Source organism: Cebus imitator, unplaced genomic scaffold, assembly GCF_001604975.1.
Source record: "Cebus imitator isolate Cc_AM_T3 unplaced genomic scaffold, Cebus_imitator-1.0 Scaffold322, whole genome shotgun sequence".
NCBI lineage: Eukaryota > Metazoa > Chordata > Mammalia > Primates > Cebidae > Cebus > Cebus imitator.
In genome coordinates, this window is record NW_016107637.1 from 1,728,115 (window position 1) to 1,742,574 (window position 14,460).

Here is a 14,460-nt window from a genome sequence, read left to right on the forward strand (position 1 = left end):
TAATATTAAGCTGGAGGCTTAGAGTGATGAGGACATCTGAAGTTCACACAGCTGGTGAGAGAGAAGGGTTTGAATTCAGGTCTGCCTGACTCCAAAGCCTTGGAATTTGGCGTTGTAGCTGGGTGTCAGGAAAGTTGCCTTGTTTTCATTGAACTTTGCCTTTAGGATAGGGACCTAAAAGTGGCAGAGGAAATGGGGAATAAGAAATGGAAGACATGGTTATTTTTCCACAGATTCCTGAGGTTCTGTTCATTTGTGTGTGCGCGTGTGCGTGTGCGAGTTTGTGTGTGTCTATTTTCTCTTTGTTGTTTAGACTTTTCCCTCCCTCCCTCCCTTCCTTCCTTTTTTCTCCCTTCCTTTCTTTCCTTCTCTCTTTTTTTCACTCCCTCCTTCCCTCCCTTCTTCCCTTTTTCTCTCTTTCTTTCTTCCTTCCTTTATTTCTCTCTCTCTCTTTCTTTCTTTCCCCTTTCTTTCTTTCTTTCTTTCTTTCTTTCTTTCTTTCTTTCTTTCTTTCTTTCTTTCTTTCTTTCTCTTTCTTTCTCTCTTTCTTTCTCTCTTTCTCTCTCTCTCTCTCTTCCTGCTCCTTCTGCTTCTGCTTCTTCTGGATGGAGTCTTGCCCTTTTGCCCAGGCTGGAGTGCAGTGGTGAGATTTTGGTTCACTGCAACCTCTGTCTCCCAGGTTCAAACAATCCTCCTGCCTCAGACTCCTGAGTAGTGGGGATTACAGGGGCCCACGACCATGCCTGGATAATTTTTGTATTTTTAGTAGAGACGAGATTTCACCATATTGGCCAGGCTGGTCTCAAGCTCCTGACCTCAAGTTCCTGACTTGGTTCCTGACCTTCAGCTCCTGACTTGACTTCCCAAAGTGCTGGGATTAATTATAGGCATCAGCCACCATGTTTAGCCAAGTAACTTCTTCTTCTTCTTTTTTTTGGTATGGATTCTCACTCTGTCACCCAGGCTGGAGCAGAGTGCAATGTCTGCCTCCCAGATTCAAGTGATTCTCGTGCCTCAGCCTCCCTAGTAGCTGGGACAGGCACCTCCTGTCACCATGCCCAGCTAGGTTTTGCATTTTTTTTTTAATGGAGTCTCACTCTGTCACCAGGCTGGAGTGCAGTAACATGATCTCAGCTCACTGCAACTTCTGCCTCCTGGGTTCAAGCGATTCTTCTGCCTCAGCCTCCTGAGTAGCTGGGACTATGGACATGCACCACCATGCCCAGCTAATTTTTGTATTTTTAGTAGAGATGGGGTTCACCATGTTGGCCAGGATGGTCTCTATCTCTTGATGTTGTGATCTGCCCACCTCAGCCTCCCAAATGCTGAGATTACAGGCATGAGCCACAGCGCCCAACCTAATTTTTGTATTTTTAGTAGATACGGGGTTTCACCATGTTGTCCAGGCTGGTCTTGAACTCTTGGCTTCAAAAGATCGGCCTCTTTGGTCTCCGAAAGTGCTGAGATTACAGGCATGAGCCACCATGCCCAGCCAAAGCATTTTTATGATGGCTGCTTTGAAATCCTTGTCAAGAATTCCAACATCTGATTCATCTCAGTGTTCACGTTGGTTAGCTGTCTTAAGATTAGATTTTCCTAGTTTTTGGGATGATGAGTGATTGTTACTACATCTTTGACTTGTTAGGTATTATATTAAGATTTTTTTTTTCTTTTTTTCTGAAACAGAGTCTCGCTCTGTCACCCAAACTGGATTGCAGTGGCATGATCTTGGCTCACTGCAACCTCCACCTCCCAGATTCAAGCAATTCTCCTGCCTCAGCCTCCTGAGTACCTGGGATAACAGGTGCGCGCTATCATACTTAGCTAATTTTTTGTAGTTTTAGGAGAAACGGGGTTTTATCATGTTGGCCAGGTTTGAACTCCTGACCTCAAGTGATCTGCCCGCTTTGGCATCCCAAAGTGCATGAGCCACTGTGTTAAGGTTTAGTTTGTAGGTTCTGGCCTACTTTTGTGGACTGCAGCTCCAGTGATATTTCTTTTCTTTTTTTTTTTTTTTTGAGATGCAGTCTTGCTCTGTTGCCCAGGCTGGAATGCAGTGGCATGGTCTAAGCTTACTACAACCTCTGCCTCTGGGGTTCAAGAGATTCTCCTGCCTCAGCCTCCCGAGTAGCTGAGATTATAGGTGCCTGTCACCACACCCAGCTAATTTTTTGTATTTTTAGTAGAGACGGGGTTTCTACTAAAAAAATATTGGCCAGGCTGGTCTTGAACTCCTGACCTCAGGTGATCCACCCACCTCAGCCTCCCAAAGCGCTGGGAATACAGGCATGATCCACCACGCCTGGCCTTTGTTTTGGTGGGGGGTGGGGAGGAGACACCTGTCGCCCAGGCTGGAGGGCAATGGCAAAATCTCAGCTCACTGCAGCCTGGCCTTCTGGGATCAAACAATTCTTCTGCCTCAGCCTCCCAGGTAGGCTGGGACTGCAGGCACACGCCACTGTGCCTGGCTAATTCTTATATTTTCTGTAGGGACAGGATTTTGCTATTTTGCCCAGGCTGATCTTGAACTCCTGAGCTCAAGTGATCCACCTGCCTCAGCTTCCCAAAGTGCTGGGATACAGGCAGGAGCCACCACACCCAGCCAAAAGTTATTTTTAAGTCGAGAAGTTGTTGGCACAGCTCTGGACTCTGACAGTCCTGGTACAGGCCCGGCTCCCAGTGGTAGCTCTGAGTCCTGGTCTGCTTCATTTTTCTGCCACTGCTGGGGCTCCTGCTTATTCCGGCTGGTGCTGCCTGCAGGGGTAGAAGACACTTCCCTGGGCCACTTGTTATCACTGGAGCTGGTGGCGGAGGCCAGGAGATGTAGGGTCTGGTAAAATATCTGATGTTGGGTAGAGGGCCTGCAGATGCAGGGATCTGCTGACATGGCCACTGCAGGTTGGATTGGTCTGTCATGGCTCCAGGTATGGAGTAGGGATTGGGGCTCCCTGCTGGGAAATCCCCTGTGTTGGGCTTCCTCTTTCCTGGTCTTCTGGCTTGGAGAGCAGGATTTTCTTCTACTTTATGCTCTCGGCAGATCTATGTGGCAGGCTTCTTTGGTGCCCAGTTTGGGTTACGTGAGTGATAAAAAGAAAACTCCAGGAAACTCACCAGAGTGTCAACCTTCAAGTCCTCAGATACCTAGTCAGTCCGCTGCCTTCTTTCCAGCCGTCAGAGTCCTTTCATGGTTGTCTGTTGAAGTATTTCCAGAATATTTAGTTATTTTTAGAAGGGAAGAACAGAAAAAAGTGAATTGACAACCTTATCTATTGCATGCATTAAAAAAAACTGTGGTGGCCGGGCACAGTGGCTCACACCTTAATCTCAGCACTTTGGGAGGCTGAGGTGGGTGGATCACCTGAGGTTGGGAGTTCGAGACCAGCTTCACCAACAGGAAGAAACCTTGTCTCTATTAAAACAAAAATACAAAAAATTATCCGGGTGTGGTGGTGCATGCCTGTAATTCCAGCTACTCGGAGGCTGAGGCAGGAGAACCGCTTGAACCTGGGAGGTGGAGGCTGTGGTGAGCTGAGATTGCACCATGGCACCCCAGTCTGGGTGATAAGAGCAAAACTCCATCTCAAAAAAAAAAAAAAAAAAAAAAAAAAAACCAAAAAAAAAAAAAAAAAAAAAAAAAAGAAAGAAAGCACCTAGCATAAAATTCATAAGGCTGAGCAACCATCATTACTATCAGAACATTTTTTGGTCCGAAAGGAAACCCTATACCCATTAAGCAGTCCATTCCCATTCCCTGCTTTTCCCTTCCCCTGACAACCTCTCTCTGTCTACTTTAATCTACTGTTTCTGGAGATTTGACTACTCCGGATATTTTATGTAAATGGAGTCATATAATATGTGGTCTTTTGTGACTGGCTTCTTTCACCTAGCATAATGTTTTCAAAGTTCATCCACGTTTAGCATGCATGAGTATTTCATTCCATTTTGTAGCTGAGTAATCTGCTGTATGGACATACCATATTTTGTTCATCCATTCGTCAGTATGTGGGTATTTGGGTTGTTTCCACCTTTGGCTCTCATGAGCCACCGTGCCTGGCTGACAGTGTCTTTTGAGGCAAAAAAGTCTTAAATATTGTTGATGTCCAATTTACCTATTTTTTTCTTTTGTTGCCTGTGCTTTTGGTGTCATATTTCAGAAATCATCGCCAAATCAAAGGTCAAGAAGATTTACTCCTATGTTTTCTTCCAAGAGTTTTATGGTTTTAGTTCTTATATGTAGGTCTTTAATCCAGTTTGAGTTAGTTTTTGTATAGAATGTGGGATAGGAGACTGAGTGCAGTGGATCACACCTGTAATCCTAGCACTTTGGGAGACTGAGACAGGAAGATTACTTGAAGTCAGGAGTTCGAGACCAGCTTGGCCAAAATGGTGAAACCCTGTCTCCACTAACAAAAAAAAAAAAAAAAAAATTAGTTGGATTTGGTGGTGGGCACCTGTAACCCCAGCTACTTGAGAGCTGAGGCAGGAGAATTGCTTGAACCTGGGAGGCGGAGGTTGTAGTGAGCCCAGATGCGCCGTTGAACTCCAGCCTGGGTGACAGAGTGAGACTCCATCTCAAAAAAAAAAAAAAAAAAAAAAAAAAAAAACAACCCAAAAAAAAAAAAAAAAAAAAAAAAAAAAAAATTGGCCTTGTGGAGTGGCTCACATCTGTAATCCCAGTGCTTTTGGAGGCTGAGGCAGGCAGATCACCTAAGGTCAGGAGTTTGAGACCAACCTGCCCAAAATGGATAAATCTTGTTTCTACTAAAAATACAAAAAATTAGCTGGGCATGATGGTTTAAGCCTCTAATCCCAGCTACTTGGGAGGCTCAAGCAGGAGAATCGCTTGAACCTGGGAGACTCCGTCCCCGCTGCCAAAAAAAAAAAAGGATATGGGACAGGAGTTTAACTTTATTCTTTTGCGTGTTAATATTCAGCTGTTCTACTGCCATTTGTTGAAAAGACTATTCTTTTTAAATATATAAGTTATTTATTTATTATTATTATTTTTGAGATAGAATCTCATTATGTTGCCCAGGCTGGTCTCAAACTCCTGGGCTCAAGTGGTCCTCCCACCTTGACCTCTCAAAGTGCTGAGATTACCTGCTGAAGAGACCATTCTTTCCCTAGTAATGATATCAACCTTGTCAAAAATCATTTGACCATGTATGCATGGATTTATTTCTGGACTTGCAATTCTGTCCCATTAGTCTGTATGTTTATCCTTATGTCAGTACCACAGTGTTGCATGCAATTTTATTATTTTATTTTATTTATTTTTGAAACAGAGTTTCACTCTTGTTGCCCAAGCTGGAGTGAAGTGGCATAATCTCAGCTCACTACAACCTCTGCCTCCTGGGTTCAAGCGATTCTCTTGCCTCAGCCTCCCAAGTAGCTGGGATTACAGATGCATGCCGCCATGCCTGGCTAATTTTTTGTATTTTAGTGGAGATGGATTTTCGTCATTTTGGCCAGGCTGGTCTTGAACTCCTGACCTCAGGTGATTCACCCACCTTGGCCTCCCAAAGTGCTGGGATTATAGGTGTGAGCCACCGCATCTGGTCTGTATACAATTTTAAAGGAAGATCTCTGTGGCTTACTTTGGAAATTGTTGGAAGCTGGCCTAGATACAGGGACCCCTGTTGAGCAAGCAATTCCAAGATCACGTCCCAAAGCAATGGGAACTGGGCTAGGGTCTGGTGGTGGTGATCAAGAAATGCAGAAAGATTTGAGAGCTGTTCTGGAGCCAGAATTTGCAGAACTTGGCCAAAATTGGGTGCAGCAAGTGAGAAAAAGGACAGTCAAGGAGGATGTGGTTTCTGGCTTGGATGATAGATGGTGCCAGTTCCTTGCAATGGAGGAAAACAGAGGAGTCCTATTTGGGGGAAAATGGAGACTATGTTTTGGCTGGTCTGGGTCTGAGGCTCCCCAGTCTCAGATGTTGTGTGTGTGCACGTGTGTGTATAGGTACTTGTGCAAGTGCCTACCACATTCCAGGCCCTCACATCTGATAACAGTGTGTTCTCAATGATGAGCTGGACAATCTATCGATAGTTCTACTTCCTGAAGGCTCTAGCAACCCTTGTCCAGGGCCTGGAAGGGTTCATTGAGGTGGAGAAGAGAGGATGGGAATGGGTCAATGATTCTCTCTGTCTTAGACAGCACTAGCTGTTTTATGGCTGTGCTCTGCTCCTTCCATCTGGGGCCCCAGGATAGCAGGGCAAAGGCCAATAGGCAGTTTGTGGCTGTCAGCAGGAAGTGGTAAGCTCCTTTAGCTCCTGTGGATCCCACCCAAGCCCCTCAACAGCCACAGCTCCTCCTAATGCACAGTGTCCCTTTGGTAGAGGGCAAGCCATGGGCCACCCCAGTCACTGCCAGACAGCTCTGGAGCCTTGCCTGTCTGTTGCAGGATGGAGGAGGAGGATTGAGGGCAGGTCAGCTAGGGTTGAGATCTGTGGCCTTCTGCCCAGTGACCTGGTGTTGTGCATCTGCTGGGTTGCTGGGGTAGAGATGAAGACTTTCTTCCTCAGCCCAAACAAGTTAGGTCTTTGAAGATCTTACTCACTGCCTCATAGGCTGCCACAAGCCATATTTTCCAGGTTGCAAATGCCTGCCTTTGGTAACTATGGTCTGTGTGTGTGTGTGCATGTGGCACGTTTACACATGGGTGGGAGAGATCATTAAGGGAAGATTCATGCCCCTCCTTAAATAAAAAGAGACAAAATTATGGACATGAAGTTAAGTACAGGGGTTTGGAAAGAGACTGTGAAATCAAGGAACAATCAAAGTTTACATTCAGGGTAAAATTGTCTCTGGTGCTGATGGTAAGTGAACACTGCTTGCTTCCAAGGCCGATTCAAAGCTGTGCAGGAACCGCTTGCTTGGATCCCACTGGGTGCTGAGTGCCTTGTTCTTTTCTGTCCACGGTGCCTGGCAGAGAGAAATAGAACAAGTAGCTACCATTTAGGCCAGACTTCGCTGGGCCATGCGCTCCGTGCCAGACACGGTAACTACAATCACCCCTGTGGAAGGCTTTATACGCTCCCTAACTTAGAGATGGGGAGGACAAGGCAGAGAGGAAAAGTCTCTTGCCCAAGTTCACCCAGACTAGCAAGAGAGTTGAGCTGGGCTTTAAACTCAGGACTACATGAATCCAAACCTGTGGTCTCTCCAAAGCCACGCTATAAAGACACACAGCAAAATTTGTGGAGTAAATGATTCATTGAATGAGTTAGCACGTGAATGAATAATAAATGAGGAAGTGATGAAATGAGTTAGTGAAAGAATGCATCATCAAACGAACAAGAGCTCCCCACCCACCCACTGCCCTTCTCTTGTTTCCCCGTCCCCCCCGCCCCCCCGCCTTCCTCTTCCCTCTCCTCTTTACTGCCTCCCCGTCCTCTCCCTTCTCCCTCCCTTTTTTTCCTCTTACCTCTCCTTTCTCCCTTCTTCTCTTCTTTCTTGTCTTTCTCCTCTCTCCCCTTCCTTCCTGTTCCTTTCTTCTCTCCCTACTTTCCTTACCACTGTTCAGTATTTCCCCTCTTGCACGCTCATTGCCACTCCGCTTTTTTTTGAGACGGTGTCATTTTGTCACTCAGGCTGGAATGAATGGTGCAATCACAGCTCCTTTTAGCCTCAACCTCCTGGACTCAAGTGATCCTCCCACCTCAGCCTCCTGAGTAGCTGAGATGACAGGTGCATGCCGTCACACTCAGCTAATTTGTGTATGTGTGTGTGTGTGTGTGTGTTTGTAGACACAGAGTCTCATTATGTTGTCCAGGCTGGTCAGGAACTCCTGGACTCAAGCAAGCCTCCCACCTCTACCTTCCAAAGTCCTGGGATTACAGGCGTGAGCCCCTGTACCTGGCTGCACTGCCTCTTTCCTTACATTTTCTTTTCTCTTTCCCAACTCTCATCTCCCTGGCCCTCTGGCCACCATCACTGTGTGGTTCTGTCCCCACACCTTGCCAAAAGGAAAACAAAACAGAAACTACAAAGAAGAGAGAAAAATAATGAAATAACACAAACGTGCGTTGGAAATTCACCGTATGCCAGGTGCTATACTCACCATTGGAAATTGGCAGAGAACAAGGCAGACGCAGCCTCTGCATCAGTGGAGCTCATGGGCTGCTGGGGAAGCCAGATACTGTGGGCCAGGAGACAGGAAGGAACAAGGCACCCTGGGGACTTTCAGGTGGCCCCCACCTGTCTAGGGGTCCTGGAAGCCTCTTAGCATTTGAGCTGAAGCCTGAAAGGCTGCAGGCCTTAGCTGAGGAAGGAGACGGATGCCCAGCCTGCGGAAGGCCCAGGCCTAACTGGGAGAGCCTGGCTCTTCGGAGGAAGTCAAAGAATCCCAGCAAGGGTGGAATAGAAGAGGAAAGGGGACATATAGAGGGGCAAAAAGGGTGAAAAGGGGACTGGGACCAGATACAGTCCTTTCAGGTCCGCTAACAACTGGGGGACTCTATCCTAAAGAGAACAGGAAGCCGTGGAGGTGTTTAGGCAGGAGGATGGCATAGAGATGGTCTTGGCTGCCCAGGGGGCCAGTGGGGTGAGTGACCTCTCTTTGACCTTCACTTCCTCATGTATAAAGTGGGGCAATAATATTTAACTTACTGGGGATGTGTGTGTGTGTGAGTGTGTGTAGCAGGGAGTAGCTGGTTCACAGACGTGCGGGGGGCCTGGTTTGTGGACTGCGCAGTAAGTGTTGAAAAAGGCACTCTTCCCTGACTTGGTTTCCTTCTGCATCTCCTCCCAGCGGCCTACTCCTGCTTAGAAACACCGCGCATGCGGTGAGCTGTCCCTACGATTCCCACAGGGAGGGCAGCCCAGATTGAGAGTGGGGTGGGGGGAGGACTGGGGATTTCACCCAGCAGTTAGACGGCTGTGCTAAGGCAGGCTCTGTGTTTGACAGCTGCCCCACGGCCCCTCCACGTGCCTGCTTCACCCGGAACAGAAGACTGTTGAGGCTGCAGGCGCTTTGCCAGGGCTGCTTTGAGAATCGAGCGTCACAGTTTCTGGCAGAGCAGTTCTAGCAACTTAGGGATTTGGCTCTGGCTTGGAGCACCCCCGTCTCTCAAGTCTCAGGGCTCCTTGCTGGTGCACTGGGGGTCGCCCTGTCACATGTGGCCAGCTGCAAGTGGGGTAACTCATAAGGAGGCTCTTCCTTCCCTTTTTCTCCCGCAAAGTAGTAGAGATTCCTCATTTGTCTGTTTGTAGACTTCCAATTGTACAACTGGTGCTGGGCTAGGAGCTGGGGTTGCCCCGGGGGCCAAGATATACACGGTTCTTGTCATTGCAAAGCTCATCTCTAGCAAGAGCCAGACCACTAAATGAGTCACTGGAACGAAATATGATGAGCATTTTGCGAGAAGTGGGATTAGCAAATGATAATGAGAATTATCCCATAGAATTCCACAAGCCAAGGGAATTGCATTTGTTTGGGGCCATGAGCCAAGAGGGAGCAGGCTGTGGTCAAAGAACGGAACTGAGGGATTGTGGAGGCAAGTGGCGAGTGAGGGACCGGAGAGGTGGGCTGGGCACAGCCACCAGGGCCTTGTACATCACAGCAAGGGGCTTTCATCCTAAGAATAGTGGGAGCCCTGGAAAAACCTTAACAGGCGTGGCATGGCTGCATTTGTCTTTTCTCTCTCTCAAGACTGCTCCAGGGAGCGTGGCAGTTGGCTGTTGAAGAGAAGCGGGCACTGGCATTGAGAGACCTCCAGACTGGACATGGCCCTGAGTCCAGGGGCTAACCTGGTTTTCCATGAAGACTCAAAGATGACACCAAGTCTCACCTCCTGTGGGGCCCCAGGATTAGGGTCTGGTACCACCCCTGGGTCCCACCCAGACACGGCTCATGTGCCTGTGTTGAATCTACTCCCAAGTCCTGGCTCGCCTCTCATTCTGGATCTTAATCCAACTCTGAGTCCTGTCTCAGGGGAGACCTCAGGCCTGGTGTCTGAAAATACCCCCAGACCCGATGACAGCAGGGCCATCGCTCCGGCCTCCCTCCAGATCACCAGCTCTTGTTCTGGTGAAGCCCTGGACCTGGATTCCAAGGACGCTTCAAGACCTGAGTCGCAGGGGCGCCTCTGTCCTGCCTCAAATACCATTCTGAGTCCTAGCCCTGCTGAGGCCACTGGTCTGAGCTCAGGGAACCACCCTTGGTCAAATTCTGAAGAGGCTGTCAAGTACCTCTCAAGTAAGATTTTTGAGATGGGTCAGAGTAACTCCAACCCTTCCAGGCATGAACTAAACCCGTTTAGAAGGCACCATTCCAGAGAAGGCCTGGTTCTGGGCCACTGTATCTCTAGGCCAAGCTCAAAAGCACTCCTTATTCCAGCCTCAAATTCTTCTCTGGACCTTGATTCCAGTCCATTGCTCGACATGGGCTCGACAAACAACTCCAAGCTGAGCCTGAGCATAGCTCCAGATGCTCGTGGGACCCTAACCCCAGACACCGACGAGACCATCGCTTTGGCTTCATCTAACATCTCTCGATCTGTTTCGAAAGGAGCCTTTGGTACCACCTGGAGCACAAATTCCAAGGGAACCATGAATGTGGCTTCCAACGGCCACCCCAGATCTGATTTGAACACGACCGTCACTCAAGCCCCGTACCTGACCCTGATTCCTGGCTCCAGCGACGGTATCAGCCTGCATGCCAGTGCCCACGGGCCCAACTCCACCATCTCTCCATCCTCATGCATGACCCTAATCCTGGGCTCCAATGACACGCTGAGCCTGGGCTCCAGCCTCCTGTTCAGCGACACCTCCACCTTGACACTGAGCAGTCAGCAGGATTATGCCGAGGACAGCAGCATCCGCACTGTACCCCTGGAGGAGAATCTGGAGAGTTGGAGTGAGATGGCCGGCACTGAGGCAGGCCAGTTCCCGCTGGGACTCCCCACCTCCAATCCCATGGGCAAGGATGCCGTGACCTTGCAAGGCATCTCTGAGGGTAAGGCCAGGGCCACAGCCCTAGAGAGAGCACTGTCCTGAAAGAATTCTGTCTTCAAACTCGTAGGGTAGGGAGAGGAGAAGGAAGGAAGGAAGGAAGGGAGGGAGGAAGGAAGGAAGGAAGGAAGGGAGGGAGGGAGGGAGGGAGGGAGGGGACAGAAGGCAGTTGATAATATCTGATCTATTAATTCTATACTAGACATCTAATAATCAGCCTCTGCTAACAATGTGACTTGGGACAAGCTACTTAATCTCTTTGAGCTTCAACTTCCTTGACTATAATATCACTATGTAATACTCCTATTCTGTCCAAATTATAAGTCTATTGTATCAAACTATCCCTTCCATTCAAAATGTACATCTCTTTCTTTCTTGATACATTTCAGACCTGGCTTCTCAGGTCTGCAGGTCTGCCGTGGAGCAGGCAGGCTCTAGGCTCAGCTCACCTCTACTGAGACTTTGCCATCCCCACCTGAGTAGGGCCTTGGGGTCCTGTCTGGAACCTGTGAGTCCCTCCTGATATGCAGGATTCCTGTAAACTAATCCCCTGTCAGTTTCTGATGCTGTAAATATCTTCTTGTAATCAATTTTTATTTTTCATGCACCAATACTATATTAAGATTTTTTAAAAAGGACCATGGCTTTGTAAACAGATGTTCATATCTGGTGAGAGTCCCTCCCCTCCAACCTTTTTTTTGAGAGGGAACCTCATTCGGTAGCCCAGGCTGGAGCCCAATGGCACGATCTTGGCTCACTGCAACCTCTGCCTCCTGGATTCAAATGATTCTCCTGCCTCAGCCTCTCGAGTAGAAGGGATTACAGGCACCCACTACCATGCCCAGCTAATTTTTGTATTTTTAGTAGAGACAGGGTTTAACTGTGTTGGTCAGGCTGGTCTCAAACTCCTGACCTCAGGTGATCCACCCACCTCAGCCTCCCAAAGTGCTAGGATTACAGGAGTGAGCCACCATGCCCGAGCAAGGATCCCTCTTTAAAATTCTCCTGAAAATCAACTTAGCTATTAATAGATAATATTTTATTTTATTTTATTTTTGAGACAAAGGCTCACTCTGTTGCCCAGGCTGGAGTTGGGTGATGCAATCATAGCTCCCTGCAGCCTTGAACTCCTGGTCTCAAGAGACCCTCCTGCCTCAGCCTCCCGAGCAGCTAGGACTACAGGTGCACACCACCACACCTGAGTAATTTATTTTTTATTTTTTGTAGGGACGGGGCCTCGCTGTGTTGCCCAGGCTGGTCTTGAACTCCTGGCCTCAAGCCATCCTCCCACCTGGTCCTCCCAGAGCGCTGGGATTACAGGTGTTTTCCACCTCGCCTAGCCTCTATACATTTTAGAATCCATTCCTAGGATTTCTTAGGGATTTTTTCTGGGCTTCAAAAAAATCTTGCTGGCATTTTTTAGAGAATGTTATCAGTTTATTTACCTATTCACATTTTCCTTTACATAGGATATATGCTTTACTAGGATTTAAAAAATTCTTCATGGAAGTCTGATGCACACTTGGATGGGCTAATCCTAGATACTTTATGGTATTTTCTTTTTCTTTTTTTGAAAGAGAGTCTTGCTCTGTCCCCTAGGCTGGAGTGCAATGGCATGATCTCTGCTCACCGCAACCTTTGCCTCCTGGGTTCAAGCAATTCTCCTGCCTCAGCCTCCCAAGTAGTTGGGATTACAGGCACATGCCACCACACCCGGCTAATTTTTTGTATTTTTAGTAGAGACAGGGTTTCACCATGTTGGCCAGGCTGGTCTTGAACACCTGACCTTGTGATCCGCCAGCCTTGGCCTCCCAAAATGCTAGGATTACAGGCATGAGCCACCATGCCCGGCCTATAGTATCTTATTTTCTAATAAAATTCCTACTTAGTATTGATGATGCTGATGATCTAGAGAAACTTAGTTTTTGCAAGTTTTTCTTTAAAAAAAAAAAACAACTTTGTGGAGATATAACTGTAAATACAATTTGCTCTTTCAAAGTATGTAATTTAATGGCTTTTTATATACACAGAATTGTGCAACTATCACTACAATCAATTTTAGAACATTTTCGTCATCCCTAAAAAAAGCCCTGCACCCCTTAGACATCACCCTCAATCCATGCCCGCTCTCAACCCAGCCCTGGGCAATCACCACTTTTGGTCTCTATAGTTCACCTATTTTGGACATGTTATAGAAATAGAATCATGTAATATGTCGTCCTTTGTGACTGGCTTCTTTCACTTAGCAGAATGTATTCAAGGTTCATTCTCTCTGTAGCATGTATCAGTACTTCATACCTTGTTACGGCTACATAGTATTCCTCGCATGGACACACCACATTTTGTTTGTCATTTGATTGCCATGTGGATTGTTTCTATCTTTTGGCTATTTTATTTTTATTTTGTGTTTTTATTTGTTTATTTTGTTGAGACCGGGCCTCGCTGTGTCACCCAGGCTGTAGCGCGGTGGCATGATCTCTGCTCACTGCAACCTCCACCTCCCAGGCTCAAGAAATCCTCCCGCCACAACCTTCCAAGTGGTTAGGACCACCGGCCTACACCACCACACCTGGCTAATTTTTGTATATTTTGTAGAGACTGGTCTCACTATGTTGTCCAGGCTGGTCTTGAACTCCTGGGCTCAAGCAAGCCTCACTTCTTAGTCTCCAAAGTGCTGGTATTACAGGCATGAGCCACCATGCCCAACCAATTTACTAATATTTTTTCTTCTATTCTGTTGGCTGCCTTTTTATTTTCTTGATGGTGTTCTTTGAAACACAAAATTTTTAATTCTGACATTGTCCAATATATATAATTTTTCTTTTATTTTTTGTGCTTTTGGTGTCATATTTAAAGAAACCATTGCCTAGTCTAAGGTCATGAAGATTTATGCCCATGTTTTCTTCTAAGAGTTTAATAATTTTGGCTCTTACCTTTAAGTCTTTGGTAGAATTTGTGTTAATTTTTTGTATGTGATGTGAGGTGGGGTTTCAGCTTCATTATTGTGCATGTGGATGTTCAGTTATTAGTGTCATATAATTCACAAGCCATATAATTCACCCATTTAAAATGTGTTAGCCAGTGTGGTGTCTCATGCCTGTAATCACAGCACAATGGGAGGCTGAGGAGGGTGGATCACTTGAGATCAGGGGTTCAAAATCAGCCTGGTCAACATGGTGAAAACCTGTCTCTACTAAAAATACAAAAAATTAGCTGAGGCCAGGCGCAGTGGCTCACGCCTGTAATCCCAACACTTTGTGAGGCCAAGGTGCGCAGATCACGAGGTCAAAAGTTTGAGACCAGTCTGACCAATATGGTGAAACCCTTTCTCTACTAAAAATACAAAAATTATCCAGGTGTGGTGGTGCACATCTGTGATCCCAGCTGCTCAGGAGGCTAAGGCAAAAGAATTGCTTGAACTTGGGAGGTGGAGGTTGCAATGAGCTGAGATCATGCCACTGCGCTGCCCTCCAGCCTGGGTGGCAGAGTAAGACTGTCTAAAAA

The 14,460-nt window shown here is 47.2% G+C and overlaps 1 protein-coding gene across 1 annotated transcript in view; it reads left to right on the top strand.

The window, feature by feature from the left end:
* Positions 1–11,001, top strand: part of LOC108286549 (maestro heat-like repeat-containing protein family member 7) — a 39,231-nt gene extending 28,230 nt beyond the window's left edge. The window contains exon 2 of the mRNA XM_037729909.1: positions 9,656–11,001. Within this exon, the coding sequence (XP_037585837.1) occupies positions 9,730–11,001 (1,272 nt within the window). The 5' untranslated portion in view covers positions 9,656–9,729. The remainder of the gene's footprint in view (positions 1–9,655) is intronic.
* Positions 11,002–14,460: the final 3,459 nt, after the last annotated feature.